The 21,272-nt window shown below is 39.4% G+C and overlaps 1 protein-coding gene across 4 annotated transcripts in view; it reads left to right on the forward strand.

Annotated features, from left to right (window-relative positions):
* ldlrap1b (low density lipoprotein receptor adaptor protein 1b) overlaps window positions 1-20,382 on the forward strand; it is a 34,701-nt gene extending 14,319 nt beyond the window's left edge. The window contains exons 2-10 of one of the 4 annotated variants that reach the window (XM_035952464.2): window positions 2,754-2,896; window positions 3,820-3,932; window positions 7,398-7,512; window positions 8,562-8,634; window positions 12,798-12,893; window positions 15,749-15,843; window positions 16,273-16,307; window positions 18,169-18,200; window positions 18,928-20,382. In XM_035952464.2, coding sequence (XP_035808357.1) covers window positions 2,754-2,896; window positions 3,820-3,932; window positions 7,398-7,512; window positions 8,562-8,634; window positions 12,798-12,893; window positions 15,749-15,843; window positions 16,273-16,307; window positions 18,169-18,200; window positions 18,928-18,974 — 749 coding nt within the window. In that variant the 3' untranslated portion in view covers window positions 18,975-20,382. Of the gene's footprint in view, window positions 1-2,753; window positions 2,897-3,819; window positions 3,933-7,397; window positions 7,513-8,561; window positions 8,635-12,797; window positions 12,894-15,748; window positions 15,883-16,272; window positions 16,308-18,168; window positions 18,201-18,927 lie in introns of all 4 variants that reach the window. The other 3 variants (XM_035952463.2, XM_023279357.3, XM_023279356.3) reach the window with 3 other exon arrangements.
* Window positions 20,383-21,272: the final 890 nt, after the last annotated feature.

Raw genomic sequence — 21,272 nt, forward strand, 5'->3', positions numbered from 1 at the left:
ATTCCCATCATATTTCTGTGACTGTCTGAAGTGGCTACACCTCGTAATGGACATTTATAGTTCACTTGGTAACTTGATTTAGATCATGAATAGCAGCTTGTGCTTCCTCACCACTGATTCTATTACAGTAGGGGTGTTACTTACCCAGGCACTAATGTAACTGCAGGATCAGCAGAGGAGAGACAACCTGATGTGTTCCCCACACTTACGAGCTCAAAGACCTTGACCTTGGAGTGGGCGTTCACCGTAAGACTCACCCATTACTTAAGTATGGGTTTTGTTAGAGCTACATTTAGAACATTAAAAACCATTCTCCGTAACCACTCACATTTGGCTTGGTTTGGCTTGAGAAGAAAGGAATATTAGAGGTTAGCCTCTGCTTGCCTTTTCCAAATGGTTTATTCTCCCTAAATGATATGCTGTGTTAAGCTGAGTGATGCTGTTCACAATGACAGCTTTAAAAATACTATATATGAAGTACTTTGTCATTTTGGACTTCAAAAGTCTAAATAGCAGTCTGTTACGAGATGGCGAATTTTAGATGTTTATTTAGACTGATTAACAGTTTCTAAATGAAATGCTGATTTTATGCAGTCTATTTCATTGTCTGTCAGCCATAATAATTGTCAGTGATTGATTCATTTGTTAAAAGTCGTACATAGATTTGCTCAATTAAAACTGGAACGGTTGACTAGAGAAAATGAACAATAGATTTTACTGTGCTGAAAATGAAAATAAACGTGTGTTGCCGAAGAAAATCAAAGCAGTTAATTTGTAATGGAAGAAATAAATAAATTAATTTAATTTGAGTGATAGTAAATCATTTAATTATCAATCAGCTCATTATTTTGTCAGTCTAATAAGACAATTTTTTCCTGATTGTTTATAAAATGTCTATAAATAACTAGAAATGTGTGTCCAAGTTAACACAGTGAAATGTCTTATTTCATCTGACCAGTTGTCCAAAACCCAAAATCAGTCTGTTTACAATCACAGAAAAACAGATCATAGTAAAATTTCAGAGGCAGAAAAAACAGACTTTTTGACATAGTTGTTTAAAGTTTTCTTTTGTCTGTCAGTGACTGACTAATTATTTCATTTGTAGTGTAAAATGTAGAGCTGGAGTTCTCATTCAGACAACACTGGTTTTGCCTCGAAACATTTATTGTGTTAACACTGAATTTCAAGACCATAGAAACTTTGGAAAGCACAAACTTCTTAGCATCTGTACATGGATGCACATCTACGTGGATAAAATTGTGGTGGCAGCGATGGCAGGGTTCTGTTCTTTTCACATCGAAAGTTCTGGGTGCCGTGAATACCTCAGTGTAGCGCGCTTGGCATTGTTGATGAAATGTTTTCTACTGGGCCTTTGGAGGAGATAGACAGATTCCCTCTGCCCCCCACTCAATCCCATCACAGTGAGAAGTCCATAAATGTTCTATGAGTTTCAAGGAGAGGTTAGTTAGTTAGTTAGTTTTTATTTCATTCATTGACAAAAACAAACAGAAACAATTCAATACAATACAAAAACAAAAGTTTCCAAACCTCTGAATGAATGTGAGCAGAAAGAAGAATAAACTTATGCAATCTGCCCCTTTATATCAAAGAATCAGTTTACAATAAGCATTAAAAACAACGGTTAGTATGTTTATTGTTAAAGTAAATGGCTGAATAGTGCCAAAGCAGTTGTCTACTTGTGTGATCTTCCACTCTGAAATTTTGTTTCTGCTGCTCATCCAACTGGTGCCGTATTTACTCAGTTTTTCTGTTAAATAGCTGCTCAGTGTTCAAGATCTAAGGCAGACTCAGAATCTCAGTGATTTGTTGTTATACAACCAGACACCAGTGTATGTGTGACTTATGCAAATGAAGCATTACTTTTTATTGTTGTGTTTTTATATAAAATCAATGCTTGTTTATAAATAATAAATATACATTTATATTTATATTTTATATACACTGTTTTTCTTGGTTTGGGAAAATTGAGCTATTACTAATGTTGTTTGCAAAACAAAGAGGGCAGGAAATGTAATCGCAACTTGGGATGTGGGTTAAAAATTGCTTTTTGGTGTGCAGTTGAGAGAATTTTTAAAAAATTTGATGGTTAGCATCTGGTGATTCTAGAATCTGTAGTATAACAGTTAGTATTGTTAAATGTCCAGCTGTTTTTCTTTTTTTGAGGAGGATGTGCCAGGTTCTGCTCAAGGTTTCTCCCTGTAGAAAGGAATTTTTTTTTTTCCCTTGCCACAGTCGCTTTAGGGCTTGCTCTGGGGTTTTAGGCGTATGGGTTCTGTAAAGTGTCTTGAGACAGTCTGAATTGTAATTGGCGCTCTATAAATATAAAATTGAACTGAATTGAAAATTTAGTGTTTTGCTTTTTTGCAATTGAATATTTATAGAAAAATATGCTTAACCCTGCTTTCCCAGTTAGTCCCCACACTGAAGGCTAGAGAGATTGGTTCCTAAAATATGCACAGAGTATGTTTACAAATTGAACTGTAACAGTCTATGTACTTTGAATTATACATTTTAGAGGACCACATGTTTGCCATTGTGCAAGCATGAATTGGAAAATCATGTGTTCATTGCCCATACCCATAATGAGGACATGCCTAGCTTGCTGTCATATCTAATGTAGCTGAGTCTAACATCATACAAGCAGACTGGAGGAATCCCGTGCCATGCTGACATGAGGATTTTCAGCCTGCCTTACAGTATGAACAGAAGTCTCACTGATGTGTGTCTTGCAGAGCTTCCGGAGAACTGGACGGACACGAGAGAGACCCTACTGGAGGGCATGGTGTTCCAGCTCAAGTACCTGGGGGTGACGATGGTTGAGCAGCCCAAAGGAGAGGAGCTGTCTGCTGCAGCTGTCAAGAGGATAGTGGCTACGGTGAGAGCAAACACATACATATTGAAATAGCTTAAACACAGGGCACCCCAAATCTTTTTTTAATGCACCTCTATTCAAAAAAACTATTCTCAGAAAATGAGTTTCTCTCAAGCATATATAATATTTTCTCCGCATCATCACCTCTGCCACTTCAGAATCATAGTCATCCAGTAGTTTTTCTCCTCTTATGACCTGACTGACACCTTGGTGACAAAGTGACTGGTTGGCTGCCTGCTTCTCCCCCTGAGGCCCAGGTTGACATTTAGAGGAGGATGCAATTAGTGTGGACACTGTTGCTCAGTGTATGGTTCAGCCAGCTTTATCGTGGTAGAAAAGGCTTAATGTTATTGGATCTGGCAGCTCAGTGGATAATGAAGTTAGTGGTGGCAGAATGGTGGGACTTGGGGCATGGTGATGTATGGAGAGGAAGGCAGAGGCTCTGATGTGGCCTAATCTGTTGGCTGCCCTTGGTATCCCTTTAAAAAGGATGTTAGGCTGCTGAATGGGGTATGTTTAGTGAAACTTGTCATTTTTGATAAATTGTATCTGAATGCATGATAAACTCTGACTCATACACTGGTTTGTTCTAGTTTAAAACTTTTCTCATGACAAATATCTATTTCCCCAGTAGGGTCTGTCAAATCTCTCAACTTTTAGCTTTTTCTTTTTTGGGTGGTCTTTTTTGACGCACACTTCCACATTAAGCTTGACTGCAGGACATTTGATTTGCATCATGACTGTTATAATATATTGCTACCACTGGTCAAAATGGATTTTGATTGTTTGATCACTGTAAATTTTCAGTTGACATAAACACAAGGTTGACACTTAACCAGACTAATTTAACTTCTGTTGTCTCACTTACACACCCTCGTGTCTTTGTTGCCTCCACTCTTTCTGTCTCCTTATTCCATTTTTTCCAGGCCAAAGCCAGTGGAAAAAAACTCCAGAAAGTCACGTTAACGGTCTCCCCACGCGGAATCATCCTTTATGACAGTGCCTCAAACCAGCTGATAGAAAATATCTCTATATACAGGTCAGTATTCCTCTTTCTACACCTCAGGCAGTGGCTAACATTTCTCACACATTCAGTGTCCTTGATTGAACTGAGCCTTTCTCATTATGAAATACCTTCATCCTGATATTGTCCTTATCACCCATAATAAAACAAAAGTTGTTATTTCCCTCATGCTCTCATTTATCACTGGATGGATGTGAATGTTCAGAGGTCTGGTTCTCCAAAGCACTCAAGTGTTTCTGTTTTGTGTGTGCATGTGCGTGTGCGTGTGATAGAGGGAGAGTAGTCGGTCTATCAGCAGTATGTCTCATCAATCTTGCCTCTCTTGGGAGCACTACAACAGCTGTATGTCTGGGCTTTTACCTCAGGTGTCACGGACTGACACACACACACACACACACATGAAGACACACACAGACCTCTCTGCCAACAGATCTCACTTGCCTGCCGCAGCCTGCATGCTGAATGAAAGCTGCCTAACCTCCATTGGCCTGGAGCTTATGAGCTGAGCTTGAATCACTTTTCTAAAATTCCACATTCATAAGTCTACATATCAGGGAGAGATGGGACTTTCCATCATTTTTTCCAAGCATGAATAAGTTTATGTTGAATAATTTCCTCTAAAACCTGGCAGATTGAGGACGAAGTTCCAATCATTGACAGTCCTCTTAAGGTATTCTAGAACAGTTTGATTGACAAGTTGTCTTCACTGACCATGTTTCCAGCTTCCCCATGTCACCTTGGGATGCTCAGCTATTTTGAAGTAAAGTTTCAGTCTTCTCACCTGTTCAATTTTGCATTGCTTGTCACTGAGCAACCCAGCTGTGCTAAATAAAGTTCAGCTTTCACTTTGTCTATATTAAAAATCTAGTCTCTTGTCTCTTGGGATTGTTTTTTTCAAACTAAACTTAGTAACGTTTTCACGGATGTCCATCAAAGGAAAGGGTAAGGAAAGTGACAGATGTCATTGCCTTAGCGTAAGACAAAATTGAATTAACAAGATGGTTTGCTGTAAGCTGTAAGTGCATCAAAGCACATTATTATCAATTCTTTATTTGGTCTTTAAAATGTCAGGAAAATATGGAAAAGCCTCCTTAAGCCTTTTTTCAATTTGCATGTTTTGTCTGACCAGTGGTCCAGAAACAAAAAAATACCAAAAAAAAGTACAGAAGGCTTTTGGGGAAGTCAACAGGAAACATGATGTTATTATAGATTCAGTGAATGCTGTACTCCATAAATGAGCCCTGTTTTGCTTTTTGTCTATATTTGTTTGTATTTCTGTGGTAAATTCAAGTCTTTGAAAGTATGTAGAGTGGGGCGTCCAGAGTTTATGCTTGTAATGAATGTGGATATACACACAGCTATACTGAATGACTCCGATATAAAAATAAATAAATTTAAAAAAGAAAACCAAAATTGTCATGATTCTCAGAAAAGTTTTGTCATTTTTCTGATTTCTAAGCAGATTGATGGATGTTTTTTTTTTTTTTTTTTTTTTTTACAGTGGATACCAGTGAGACAGTGATATCCTGAGAAAATGTTCAGGACATTGAATGAAATAATATGTGTATTAGAGATGGGACAAACTATTGACACAGCAATATATATAATTTAACTGCCTCCTGTGATACATTATCAATACATTGAGTATTGATATTTTTATTACTACTTGCAGGCAGTCTAAACTGATTCCAACGACCGTTTTGACTAATTGTGTTTCATTCCTACTTGTAGTGGCGCTTAACAAATAAATGGGGGCATTTAACTAACCTGTGATGAACAAGTAGAAACTCATAGTGACAAAACGGCAGGCAGTTGGGGAAAGCAAGTCAGAGAATTAACTGAATTAATACATGGCTAAAATTGAATAATAATGATATTATTCAAACACTGGCACAGCATTGTAGTAAGTAATAATTTCTGTGTTTTGACTTTTTAGAGATGTTTTTTCTTAATTTCACAGATATTGAAATATTTCATTGCCAATTGTCTTGCAATGTATCGAGTATTGGAGAATCGATACTGTGATACTCACTACATTGTTCATGTGAGCAATTTATCGTGACAGTATCGTGTCATGAGTTACTCTGTATTACCACCCATAATATATATCAGGTCTGTGTGTTCACATCAGTACATTACCTCTAACTTGCCATTATCACTTCACACAAGTTCTTTGCCTAATATCTCTCTCTACTCCTCCCCATTTAATTGTCAAGTTGGAAGGTGTGGCTCACTGTAGACTACTGCGTCCAGCTACAGTTTTTACAAGTATTAACACCAAGCCCCTGTTTTGCAATGCATCTCCAGTAAAATGCTGAACTAATTTTATATTATTTTATTTGAAGAATATGAAATGGATAATTTATAGCTATAGCGATTAAAAAGCTGATTGCATTAGATGAGTCCAGCTGTGACCTCCAAGATGGCGTGGAGACATAAAGCAGCTGGTTGTATCTCGCACCTCACTGGAGCTCTGCTCCCTAGACATCTGCTAAGAAAATGAACGGCCAATAAAAGAAATGGATCTGCCTAGACACCCAATTTCCCCAATGCCTTCCTGCCCAAACACTTGCCCGTAAATCTCGGCTGTGTTGTGCAGACCACAGCTGTGATTCTTCTCCTCACCAAACTTTTGCTCCCTTACATTTATATATTTATTTAATCATTCTGCACCTTATAATGCTTAGTCATTAGTTAACAGAGTGTGTGATTCTTCCACAGTAAAGTTAGTGCACATTGTTGGTGCGTGAAGGAGAAAGAAAGGACAGATGGCAGACATTCATTATAGCCTCCCTCCATCGTTTTGGGTATCCCTCCCCAACTGGCTAGTGTGCTCATTGCTTTGGTACTAAAGTAATGGCATCATGATCAAATGGTGAAGAAAAGCTATTTGTAGAGCATTATGGTGTAATTTAAAAGCATACTCTGCACCTGAGACTGACAAGCCAGACTGATACCTCTCACACCCGACACAGAGGAATCTCCCATCAAGATGACCTTCCACACCACAAAAAGATTCTGTCTGTGTCTTTTTATGTACTTTACAGGGACCAGTCCCAATCCAAAAGCTGTAATTTTGAACACTGCGTGTGCCACGGGTGGACACGGTGGGTGTGTGATGTAGTAACCGAAAGGAATGGCGTGTCTTTGGTGGAACAGCGCAGATGTCCACTGTGCATGCGTTCTGTTCAAATTCATGACATTGTTAAGCTCTGTACCTGCTCACTGCAGGACTGTCTATTTGATCATTTGAACAGTGCTGAGATTAAGTGCAGCTGGCTTTCAGAATGACAGGCAGAGATTTTTTTTTTTAATAGATTAAGAAAAATGCTAGATTGAACAGTTTAAATCAGATTGCTGGACTAGCTTAAGGGCTTAGTGCAGATGCAGTTTCACAATCGTCCTACTTGATCTGTGATGAGTTCATAAAGTTTTTTTTTTTTTTTAAAGTCATTGCATCTGTGTGTGTTTTTGTTTCAGAATATCATATTGCACTGCGGACAAGATGCATGACAAAGTGTTTGCCTACATTGTCCAGAGCCAACACAACGAGACTCTTGAGTGTCATGCCTTCCTCTGCTCTAAGAGAAAAATGGTGAGTAAATGAGTTTTTGTAATCATGTGTCTCTGAGACACCAGCTGTGTGCACAAGTAGACTGTTTACATAAAGTAGTCTAATAAGGTATTTGTGTGAGTTGAACATTTTAACTGTCATACCTATTCCTAATTTATAAATTATAGGAGTATATTAACATTATGGAAAATCAGTTTTCTTGCTGAGACAAAGATGAGAAGATTGAAATGTCTCTCAAAGCTTTGCTTTGCGTCAGAACTGAAAAGCTCTGTCTGAAGTTAACAAAAACTAGTTGTGCTACCAGCGCTCCTTTGGGTGTTGGCAGACCAGAATCTACCCAGCAAGATTTACCCGCAAGATTTGCCCAAGGGTTTGGGCCAAAAGCAGTGGAAGAGGAAATGGCATGTATGGGTTGTAAACAATGAAGTTGTGAATAAGGATCTTCCCAAAAAATGTTGAACTATTTCATTAATGTCACTGGCTATATACAAGTAAGTGTATAGGTTAATTAGATTAGACATGCTAGCTACATATCAGAATTTTGATGCAACAAGATTCTGCATTCAGGTGTTAGATTCAGTTCGTGCTCCTGCCAATCCATGAAAAACATTTTACACAAATGCAATATATTGCAAAGAGACCTGAGCACAGCTGCATTGCTGCTAAAAGTCACACTTTACTTGTATTCATGTAAATGTCCAAATTTTAAGTCGGTAGAAAGAAGGGAGTGAGAGCATGAAGGGTGTGGAGGCTGTCAACCCTCTTTTGGCATTCTCCCCATCCCTGGAGGTTTGCTGAATGAGTGAGCCACTCCCTCCTCTTCCTTCCCCTCAATAATTTAGTTGTGGCCAAAAGGCCACGTATCCTCCCAGTTATGTAAACAACTTGTCATGGAGTCCACAGGTTTCTCTTCCTTCTCTTCATGTATCTGTGAAGAAATTCTTTCTTGTGTTGGTGGTCAGTTCCTGTTTGTATCACAGCCCTCCTGGATTTTCCTTCCTGTGGATGAGATGCATATGGGTATTATTCATTTCCCACTCTTGTCTGTTTCTGTGCCTCCTTCCCAACAGGCTCAGGCAGTAACCCTAACAGTGGCTCAGGCGTTCAGAGTGGCGTTTGAATTCTGGCAGGCTGCCAAGGAAGGTACGCATGGTTGCCCCCGACGACCGGAGTGTGACGGATGAGTGAAAACGTTTCTCTCATCTTTCCTCTCCTCCTCCTCATTGTTATTTTCTGCTCTTACTGTACCAATTGTTTATCTTCCTTGTTACAAGAATCCTGCCTTTTATCTCGAAATTTCCCAGATAAAACAAAACCATACATTTTTTCTGGTCTTTCTGATCGTGGCCTTGACACTCTCTCAAGAGGTCATGTGAAATACTGGGGAACTGTTTGGCTACTCCTGCCAGTCACTGCTCTCACACACACTTACACATACAGTAATGTTCCCATTAATTCCCTCTACAGTGGTTAAATCATCGCTCAGAAAGCTGAGAGACCTGTTTCAGTTTAGTGATGCCTCTTTATTACAGACAACTCAGTCATGGTTAAAGACTCATCTAGGTATTGACATGGGGAGGGGTGCAGAGGAATTAAGATTAGCCTGGGGCAGAGGCAGGCTGCTGACTGGAGTAAATCTTTAGTTGCTTTTGCTGTGATCTTGTGAGTCAGATGTGTGGAAACTGGGGATTTCTCTCAATTTATTTTATCTTAACTACATACTACTCATTATATATAATTTTTATATATATATATATATATATATATTTATTTATTTATTTATTTATTTATTTTTTTCTGATTTATGTCAAAGCTTTCAACCGCTTTGAATTTGTGAGCATTCTCAGTAGTGGGGTACACAGGAGATAAGCAACCGTGTGCAAGTTCGTGCACAACCATGGACACAGCAGGCAGTGAAAGTGCTGTGTAAGGATAGTGTCACACGCAAACAGCTCATTCTTTCGTATAGCTCAGCAGAACATGCATGTAATTTACTGCATGTGTGACTCCAATGTAAGTGAGCAATTCCTGCCGCATAATATTGGTCTCTGCATCGGCACCCCCATTCACCCTCCTCATCTCTATAAGTGTGCTCCCTTGTAGGTGTTCTTTGAATTTTTTGATTATCAATTGTGTCTTTCTGTCTTGTTTGGCACCTGCAGCCTCCTTTTGTACACCGCTGCTGAATTGTTTTTTATTTATTTATTTATTTTTTACCCTCGCCATCCTCATTCCAGTACCCGCTTTTGTTTATTGTAAGGAGTGGAGATGAGGAGAGTGGCAGAGGGGGATGGGGATAAGGAGAAGAGAGGGCAAGAAAGCATGAAAGGCGGGGCAGAGAGGGGTGTGGGGATGGCAAGTGTGTAAAGAGAGAAAGGAAAATGATTGTGTGCGTGTGTCAGTGGGAGCTCAGCCCACTGACAGATTCAATGTCAGTGCCATTGATCCTGTCTCATGCGAAGGTGCACTTATTTATTCAGTCCTTTAGAGACACACGCTTGCACTGTATGAAAATTCCAACCGCCTCTTTCTTTCTTGCCACATTTCTACCCCTTCCTCTTCTTCTACTACTGTGTTGCTTTGGAATGTTTTAATGTGGGCACATTTCCATTTTGGGGCGGGATTATTTTTTTCTCAAGATCAAGGCTACAGACTCCTTGCCTCACGCCTCCTCATTTGTTTTTGGTTTTTTTGTGTTTTTAATATGCTTCTGACTTGAATATTTTAGTGTAGACAGCCCTCTCACATTTTAACCTCACTCTTTTCCCCCCCACACACATGCCGTCTCTCTTTTCTCCTTTCACCACTGTTCACCTCTCCTCTTCCCCAAGTTTTCTAGGCAGCCATAGTAGCCAGTTTAATTTGACAGTTTCTTTACTCGTAGTTTTCCCATTTCTGCTAGGGGCTTATGGAGGGGAAAGAAGCAATATTTTTCAGAAAGAAGTAGTGGTGTTCTCTTGTGACACAGAAGAAGAAAGAGAGATGGAAGGAAGAAAAAAAAATCTTTTTGAGTCGGTTTCATTGAAGTTACAAGACCCCCGAAGGATCAGGATGGCAGAAAGGAGGGTATCCACTGTATATCTGTCTCGTTTGCTTATTTTTTTTTTTTTTTTTTTTTTTACAAACTCTCCTTCACCACCCACAGTGGTTCTTCACAGTGCACCACACATTCCTGACCCACATTCCTCTGTATATTACAGCTCCCATCTCTGTTCCTAAATCTGTGCTCATAGAATATTCACTGTAAACTAAAGGAAGCTTTGAAGTGGCATATCTTTAAGTCGGTTCCATGTTTAATAGGAGCTTGCTACTCTAGTCAGGCTGAAAACTGCACACTGGAAAGGCCATGGGGAAAGCAGGCACTCAGGGAAATGTTTCTAGCACTGCCATCACTAAGCTACCTCGACACATGGGAAATGGTGATGAAATAAAAAAAAATGTCTCCTTGCTGAAAGCAGATCTCTTTAGCATAGACAGAAATGGACATTTCATGTCCAGCCACAGAGTTGAGTTACAGTGGGTCAGCATCTTAGCCCTGCAGGGAGTTATCACAGTGACACAGAAGATGTTGGGGTTTTTGTGTGTGAATTCCTGATTTGCTTAAGCATCTGCTTTACCATTCATGTCATGGAAAATGAAGATAGTTTTAGGTAAGACATAGATGGTGTTTTCAGAGTGTGTTTGTGACTACATTCAGAAAACATAGTCATTAAAAACATCTGAGCCTGTATTTATCAAGCATGTCAGTGTAGAAAATCACTCACGAGACAGAAAGTCTCAGAGTGATACTTTTGGTCTTACTTTTGGGACTGTGAGTAAAAACAAAGGTCATGCTATCCCTGCGGAGACAGAAGTCTTTGTAATGTGTCATAATGTTTCATGATTTTTTTAATGTTTATTGTAACAGCAAATATGTGACTGTGCAGCACTGATATTTCTGTCCAACCAAAAAATTTTGAAGGAAAAAGATCAAATTTTAAAGGTCACCGTGCTCACAGTGAGGATACTTATTGGGGGCTGAGTAAAACTTACTTCGACACATAACTTAATTTTAGCTTTATAACGAATGCAATCCTACTTTCTTGAGTAGTTTATTTTTTAAAATAAAATTACAATATTTGAAAGATATTTCAATCTAACAGTATATTTTGTTTTCATGTTGTTACAGAGCATTTTCTAAGACCGAGTGACTTTACAAAAATAACTAATTTTCATTATGTGGACTACTACTCCTGTAGAGTGTAGTTGAAAGTTGAATTAGACCTATGAGGAGAGATTTTCATGGAGTGGTGTGCTACAACACACGGAGGATTTGCAACATGTTCTTATGCAATATGTGCAATGTGCAGCAACACTCTCATAGGAAATATGAAATAATGTGGTTCAGTGGGGCACAGCTGAGTCAAATTTTGGACCGCTTACATTTTTAAATATTTAGTTTACTGCAAGTCAGTTGTTATATAATTTCAATTAATTTTCACCATACTTTTGCATATACAACTCTAGTGGATTACCAAAGTAATTTTTACTATCTATTTCCTGCTTATTAGTTTTTACCTCTGTCTAATGACTGTGTCAGGGAACTAAAACGTGCCATCATGAATTCTACATTGGTGAGTGAAACTCTCCCACACGTAGTCCTGTTCTTTGATAAAATGTGTGTAGGATGATTAATAAATTGGTCCCACTCTGAAGTAAAGTGTACTTAGTCCTAGGTTAACTTTGTTTTGCAGTTCCTGGGCACAATTCTAAATTGCCTGATAATTACAGGCTCTGAACCTGCTCTGATAGACTCAGTTTAACAAAGCAGTGTTGTGCAGGAAGTCTAATGAAAGCTGTTCTCAGTCGCACTTTTTGACCTGCACTGTGTGGAAAAACTTCTCAACAGGAGAGAGTGTTTGGAGTGAGCAGAGCTACATGTCCATCTGACTCAGATGCCATCCTTATTGTGTTAAACTGCTGCAGTGACGACACTTACTGCTGTGCGAAATGCGTAACAATCTTTGAAGCCTAGTTAGCCTAGTCTATAGTAGGTTTCAGCTGGCAGATGGCTTGAGTAATGATCTCAGCCTTATCTGCCAATTTTCTGCCACTAATTTGTTTACACCCATTATATTGTATGCTTGGTTGGCGAAACATTTAATACCCACATTTTCAGCTGCTAGAAAAATAACGATTCCTTTAGCAATGCGCTGCAAGTGCACTCACACTGTGGTTACAAGTTCCTGAATCACACCTCGCTGCTCTTCAGTGACCGCTCTTTTTTCTTTTTCATCTTCCTCTACCCCGTGTGTCGTTGTATACAGAGAAAGAGAAGCGAGTAAAGTCAAGTTCAGATGGGGAAGGAGCCAGCAACCCCCCGTCGGACAGCTCGGCCAGCCTGGGCAGCCTGAAGGGAGGAGGTGAGTCATGTCACCCATCATCATGTCTTTCTTGCTCTCTCTCTCACCCTCTATCACAACAATCATAGCCTCAGGGGAAGGAAGAGTATTCAGCCACTTGTCAAAGGTTGCCCTATATTGAGGCTGCAGGTCAGCTGACAACAGTCTGCATTTTCTTGATTATTATGTCTCGCGAAAATCATTACAATGAACCGCAAATGACATTTTTAGATGATTATGTATGATGATAATGGTCATAATGATGGCCTCTTTAATTTGAAAACATTAACGCCCAGTTGTTGTTTTTGTGGATCCATGAAAACAAATCTTGGCTCAGCAGTTCCCTTGACATTTTATGACAACAGAGTGCTGTTATTATAGTGTAGGCAAACAGTCCACAGTATTCTGTCTGACTCTGGAAGCACAATTACAGCCCTGTTTGTGTTTACAAAAAAAAAAAAAAAAAAAAAAAAAACACGAAAGAGCACCACATTTTCTATGACCCCATTGTTCATTCAGATTTCCTAAGATTATAGCATTTTCGACAGGGGTCATGCCTAAACATGTCGTTGACATCCACTGAGCCAGAAAACCTTAAGGCATTATTAGTTCCATGTATTGTCCACAGTCTTAGAAAGAATTAGATGAGGAGCGTCCATTTGTCACTGGAACAATGCCTGTACACTTTGTTCATTCTCATTGTGCTTTTTTGTTGTGTTTGTTTTTTGTGTCTTTTTTCTGTCGCATCTTCAATGCCAAAGGCCAGTGTTAGCATTTTCCCCGATCCTTTTGATATTGGAGGTTTCAGATGGTGTTTTTTATTTTTTTGCAGGCAAGTCTAAAAACATCTAAAAACATCAGCTTTATACTGAGCGTCCCCCTCTACTCAGCCAGGTGGCCTCCAGCCAGAGAGAGATCTCTCTCTAAATCTGTTCTGACACTTTATTTGGGGCCGTGGCCCTGAATGTGTAGCATTTCATGGCAGACATGCGTTTTACGGATGATCCTCTGTAAGAAGAATCTACAAAGCAGGACTTGAAAACAGATTTTTCTACCAGAGAGGCTTGGTGTGCATTTTTGGACTAACATTATCCTGTTGACCATTTGATGGGTCATTTAGCAGCCAGTGGACTATGATTGCTATATTGTGAACTGGCATAATTGCACAGCAGAGTAATATATAGTACTGTGGAAGCTTCTGAGTTCCTTTTGAAATGGACTGAGCAACCATGTCCTGACACAGGGTTTTAATGTCAGCCCAAAATAAGAGAGCTTTAGAGCTTTCTGAAGGTTATATGTGTGTGCCCCTCACTTTGGCTGATCGGATAGCATGCTGCTGAGTCTGAGAGACTCTCAGGATCAGTGATATTGTCAGAGGTGAGTCAGCTTTATTCATGATACATGATACCTTCAACTCTGTCCCAGTGCCAGACCACTTACAGTGGCTTCAGAATATAAACGCCACTTCCATGTTAACCTGATTATTGGAGGAGTACTTTACTTGCCAGGAGAGCTGCAACTAACAGTTATTTTCCTCCTCTGTTGATCTAGTGGCTATTTTCTCAATTCATTCACTAATTAATCTATACAGTATAAAAATATAGCTAGCTGTTTATTTCCTCCTTCTGTTGTAAGCCTATGCAAACCAGTGTTGTCGCAGTTTAAGTCTATGCCTGTCGAGACGTTGACCTTTTCGATATAAAATGTCATCACTTCATTATTTTGCCCTATGAAACATCAATTAAGTTATAATTAGTGCCAGTGTGAAGGCATACAAATCCCAGTTTCCCACAGCACAATGTGACATCTTTAAATTCCAGTGTTTTTGCAGATCAACAGTCCAAAATCGAATGACACTTACTTTAATGACATAATTGACAAAATTACATTTTAAAAGCTGGAACCACCAAATATTGTATTTTTGCTTGAAAAAAAGATAAACCAATTAACAGACTAGTTTTCTGTTGAAGAGGGGTTTTTTTTATCAGTTAGTTGATTAAATGGTTGCAGCTTTAGTTAAATGTGCCAGCTGTGTGTTTGTTCCTGTAGCCCTACTTCCACCCCAACAAAAACCAAAGCTGTTAAATTGGAGAACATTACCATCAGATGAGCCTTGATCCTTCCTCTCTTTTCCTGTGAATGACAATCCCACAATATTGCCTTCTTCATAACAGCAGAGTCGTCTAAATGCCTTTAAGCTGGTGTTGACAGAGAGGAGAGCTGGAATGAAAGCATTATTGCATGCTGACTCAGTTGTGTGTGAGCCTCTCTTTAAAGAACAGAAAAACTGGCAAAAAGGTTACTTAAGGAGAGTTTTGTGATCGAAGGGAGTTGAGAACAGATTTATGTTGTGCTTGCGTTAGAAGAGTTATTGAAATTTTACTGTTCTCAGTGGAGAACATTAACCTAACGACTGAACAGAAATTGGTGTTGGCACACATTATTGACACACATTCATCATCATGAGAGGCCATTACAAGCCAATCCCATTACAGATCAGCAGTGTCACTGCAGTTAGGAGAGCAAGTCATAGGGTTATTCCATGCTCACTTATCACAAAGTGACAGTTCACAGATGGCTGAATTGATGACATACATTTAGACTTAATAACGAATAGAACAGCCTCATGGACTTTCTACATGCATCCTTCTTACTGTTGCATGAGAGTATGATAATCACAGGTGCTAATCATATGGCTATATAGAATAAATTTATCTTTATTATCACTCTGTTCTTTCCCTGTTACCAACATTGATGTTTTGTGGAAATGGAAAATAATTAGAATTAAATGACTGTGGGAATTTACATGTGAATTTTATGGAGATTATATTTAACGGTTTTAAAACTGTGCTTGTTTTACGTTGTTTGATTTGTAGAGGTTGCCACGGGGAGACTTCTGGATTTGGCCGAGGGAGCCAACGCGGCGCTGGTCCACTCAGGAACAAAGCAGTCTGAATCGGATCCCTTTATGGTGCATAATCACGCAACAGAGAACAACAATACTGTATGGGTAAGACAAGAGTCGGGTTGGCCAGTAAGTTTCAGCTGTTTAGGCTTGATAAGCCGGGGAGAGAAGAATGCCATGTAGGAACCACTGAATAAATGGCCAAAGTGCCTGGTGGTGTACTGTACCTGTTGAATTTAAGGAGCAGATTCTACAGCTGCACTGCTGCTACGTCACACTAGACAATAGCCCATTGAACAGAACTGGCCTTATCTAATGGTCACATAGCTGCAGAGGGTGTGGGGCTGCAAGTGACTTAGCTTAACCTCCCAAGGCTATAGGAAAGTTTGCATGTGTGAGTGAGTGAATGGGCATCTCATAAATATGCACAGTTATCATTTCTTGATAAATTAACAACTTAATTTCTTACCTAAATGTGTGTGTTTTGTTCGGCAGGAATTGGAGGATGGTCTGGACGAGGCTTTCTCAAGGTGAGGACAAGTGTGAATTTGAGTATTCCTTAAAGCTCGGGCTCTGCTCAACAGCCACACATGCTGCCGTTCTGAGAAAAGCCGCCTGCAGTTTGGGCCGCTCTCATAATAAACACTGCCTCTCTCTCGGCTTGGCTCAACCCGCTGCACTTTCCCATACAGGAGACAGGCTCAGTTTACAGGCCCTGGCGCTGCCGGCACCCACCCTGAATCATGCTGCTTTTGTAGGCTACTTTTACCATCGTGTCAGGCCCCCACACTGATTTCATATGAGGTCAGGAAGCCTGTGATTACAAATGGCTGCTGCTTGGCATTAAAGTCACAAACCCAGAAGGAGAGTTACTTATTTGCTGGATAGTACACATTTTCACTATTATCCATGTGGTGGAATAACAGCATAAAGACAAAGATCCAGGAAACATTGAGGTCTGCAAGTTCAAGGTTGATGGGATAGTCCATTGTCTGTACTAATTGGAATTCCTTAAACTCTGTCTGTGCCGTCAACAAACTAATCAGAATGGAGCTGGAGTCCACTGTGATTAATGTTTCAATTTAGTCTGTATGGGCAACACTCAGATAAGCTGTGGTGGTCTGCTGTCAGGTTGCACAGTGCAAATGTTTACAGCTATTTGTTTTGGACTGACATAAAGACTCATTCAGCCCATTATTAGTGTATTTATTTCCTCTGGCTTTGCTTTCCATTGCCTCTGCTATTTCAACAGTGTGCCCATTATTCTCTCACTTTCATTTATTGGAGACAGAAAGGGCTTCACTGTCTCTGTAATCAAGCACTAAGAGGCCATTTTAGCCCTGTTATCAGATGATTATTTGGCTGCACACCCTGTAATTACACCCTAACCTCGTTAGTCTACCGCTCTGTGATTAATGAGGATGCTCCCAGCGTAAGCAGAAATGCATCCGTTTGATTTTTGTAACTGAAAAAAAATTCAGGAGCCCAAGGGCCAGGTTGACATCTTTGCTGGTGAGGAGAAACTGAGTGTGCTGGTTGATGTCGGGGTCAGAGCAGAAGAGAAAATGAATCTGTGAATGAGGATATTATTGGATGACAATGTTTGTATAATCTGTTGTGTACTGTATACAGCTTTGTGTGAGGATTGAAATAAGCTCCAGATTAATGGCTTGTTCATAGATGAGTTAAATGTGTCTTTAAATCACTTTGTTTTCTAAAGACAATTCTACAATTTCGTTTTTTTTCTGATAAGAAAGCTGTGAGCAGCAGAGTCAAACTTAATAACAGTTTTTAAGTTTGTGAAACACATGCACCATATAAAGCTTATTTAAGACTGCATTGTTAATGACAGATTATGTGCCTCTATATTTGTTTACAGGCACCAGGGCTTCATGTCCTGCTCAACATGCTATAGATCATGTAGAATCGCAGTATTACAAACAATTCAGCATGTCTCCCTATTTTTGAGCCATTTAAATTCTTACATGAGCAATTTTGTCACTGCATTTTGAAGTGTAAAAACAGCAGATAAATATGTTGCATACATTATTTATAGGAACATGTTGACGGAGATCATTTTCGGTGCTATTGGAGAGCCTGCACTGCCATCTGCTGGCTGTGCTGATTGTGCCCATTCTCTGATATGCCTGTTGATAGTGAAATACAGCGTCTGTTTTCTTTTTTTCCTGTTTGGTGAAGAGAAAGATAGGTCTATGTTAAGGTTATGATCAGTCCTTAGGTTTCAGTCTTCTGTAGCTCAACTGTAGGCCTTTGGACATAAAGTCAAACAGTGGCCACATAAATGTATGCACTTATACAGTACTGAGGCAGCTCAGAAGAGTTCCGAGTTTAAATGTTACCTGACTTGTGATGTTTCCTTTGCACCCCCAGCCGCAGTCTGGATAGCTTTGAATCCTACTCAGGTAACAATATCATTCACTGGATATTGTGACTTTCACCTCATTCTCCCCGAGTCAACCCACTATTCAAGTCTGCTCATATGTGTGGATATCAGTGTTCAACCTGGTTAATTAAAACACGTGTAGTTTTACGTTGTGTCAGTGACATTTTCCATTAACATAGCTCAGAACCTTTGTTCAGTCTACTTTAAGATACAGTAAGGGGGCAACTGCCCTCTCTTTACCATTTCACAGTTCTAACATGCCAAAAAAAGTCTTTCTGCCACAGAACCTGATGTTTCCTCCACTGTGTCCACGTCCTCATCACAAATGTTGTATGATTCTTTGCTTACATCCATCAGCTTTGCACTCTGTTAGTGCCATGACACTGAATGAGAGATGGGAGTGAAAGTGGTGTGTGTTAACATGCAGGTGTAACATGTTTACACAACAAAACGCACATTTTGTATGTGAATTAGGGCGGTCTCATGTTTCGCTCTCATTGTTAAATGGAAATCATTTTAGTTCCACATCTGGCCTCATGTGGCTTTGCTTGTTTTCAGCCATGATCTTGTCATTACAAATAGGATGTCCATTTTTATGTTCATACATTCTGCACACAATGTACCCACCGCTGTTTACAAGCTACTTTCAAAGTAATGAATCGTCATTAGTAATAACAGTAATGTTGATGATATAAAACCTTTATAGTGGATCATAACAAAATATCTGTTTTCCTTTGTTCCTCCAGACTCGCTGAGTCTCGCACTAACCCCCAGGTCCTGGACATTGGGGTAAACCCTCAGGACTTCAACACTGAAGAGTGCCTGTCCCCAGGCAAATGGGACCAAGAGGACACAGACTTCACTGCACAAAAAGACACTTTTGGGTTCTAATGCGAAGCCTCTGCCAAGAAGGGAAAACCAGGGAAAGATGAGGAGAAGTGGTGGTAAAACATGGTTGGAAACTGAAGTGACAAGACAGACACTGGTGACATCAGTGAGGTTTCCCACCTTCTCCCTGCTGCCAAGTCCTCCTACTGCTGCAGTCTAGTGGCTCTCTGATGCTTGTGCATCCACACGACCAGAGAAGGACAACATGAGCAGGCTGCTCACAGACCAGGCCAAAGCAATACAAACTAGTTTATCCCTTTTCTATGAAAAACATGCAGTCACTTAATGTTTGTTACAGTCAGTGTGTTACTTCCTTTTTGTGTCTGTTTACCCATTCACTGTTGGTAATGTGTTTGTGGTATGTGCTTGTGTACATTGCGTTAAAGAAAGTATGTGTGTGTGGATGTGGAGAATAAAAAATGAGATGTGGCAACTGTGATGTGAGTCGAGTTTGGAACACTTCATAGTGAGGTAAAGGTCAACAAGGGTGCTGTTAATTATTTTATATACTTATTGATGCAGAAATGTAACTGGATTAGAGGGAAACTCACTGGTGAAGGTCACCAACGCACCAGGTCCTGTATTGGGTCAAACAGTCAAGTTACCACCTGTGTGCTTCAAGACTTCAGCATTTTGATGGGCAACAAAAGCTTTAAAAAGTGTGTGTATGTGTTGGTCAAAGATTGTGTGTGAAAAATGGATGAGAACAAAGCGACAATCTTATTTTTTTTTCTATTGCAAAAATCTATTTTTGCACTCAGCATTCATCCATCTTTGAAAGCACACATTTCATCTAAGGGAATTTAATGTCTGCAAGTATCAAACTCATTATTTAGGCTTGTATACAGTGCCTCTATTCACTCTTCCTCTTGAACTTTATAAAACTGTTTCACAACTTTGAATCACTGGATTCATTGTGCTTGTTCAGTTGACACTGAAGTCAGAGTCGTATCTCACAATTTATTAATACTTTTAGTAAGTAAGCCTGACTGGTTTTCCACTGTGGCTCAGAAACCAGACTTGGGTAGTAACATGGGGGGAGATTGTGAGTTGTTTGGTGTCACTTTCTTTTCTTTGTGTCACCAAGCCTCCTTAATCAGATCAGATTTGTAGCTGTAAAACAAAACATGAAGTTCAGGAGGACGATGGTGTTCTATCGGCACGCTACCACCATACGTTAAATTATATTACATGGACTTGTTAGTTTACGTTCTTTTCCAGGGATGGTTCCCAGTGTTATTTTGGCATTTGTTTATGTATGAATTTAATTTAATTCATTAATTTACATAAATTTCAATAAAAATCTAATTGTGTTTGTGTGCGTGCTGGTTACTCCAAAATCCAACTCAAATCAAGAGTTAACTATTCCATATTTCTATTTCTCTACTGAGGATTTGCTGCTTGTTCAGTTTGATATTCTTTTAAATGTATATCTTAGAGACAGCAATTGTATAAAGATGTCAGTTTGTGTTTTAGGATGTTAAATGAACTATTTCTGTATTATTTGTAGACTAAAGAGCCAATTAAATAAGTGATTTAGTGATTATCCATAGGTGGTACTGCCTCGAACAAAAGGCTCTAAACGTGTGGCCCTAGAAGAAGCATATGGTCCTCGAAATGTGGGTCCTGAGCATAGAATGTATAACAAAGACATAATAAATATAAATGACAATAAACTTTGTTATACAGTCTATGGTCCTGAGAATGCAGCCTCCATCTCTGCAGACTCATACTACTGAGTCAAACAGTGATATTTTCTGAACCGTATGTGGTGGCATATCAAAGCAATTCAAAACAAAACATATAGAATACTTTTAATATGAAAGACTTGCTGCTCAGGTGCAATTTATTTATGCTACCAGTTGTCTAGGAACATGTGTTGTGTCACCCACGTGCTCATACACTTACATGTGCACGTTTGGATTTGTGCATGTGTTTGTAGAGCATGTAACACACAAACAGGAACACAGTCATTACTACACTGTCTTGTAGTTCTAAAAGTGATGAACTTAACTGGGAACTTAGTATGAAGCTGATACGGACACTGAAAATCTGTGCACTTCTGACCTCTTGTGGCTGAAGCTTGTAGAACACATTTAATAAAATGCTTCTTTGCGCTATTTGTTGACTAGTTTAATTCAGTGATAAGATATGGACAATAGAGTACAAACACCATTTTTATGGTAATCTAAACAGCAGGAGG

Source organism: Amphiprion ocellaris, chromosome 20, assembly GCF_022539595.1.
Source record: "Amphiprion ocellaris isolate individual 3 ecotype Okinawa chromosome 20, ASM2253959v1, whole genome shotgun sequence".
Taxonomy (NCBI): Eukaryota; Metazoa; Chordata; class Actinopteri; family Pomacentridae; genus Amphiprion; species Amphiprion ocellaris.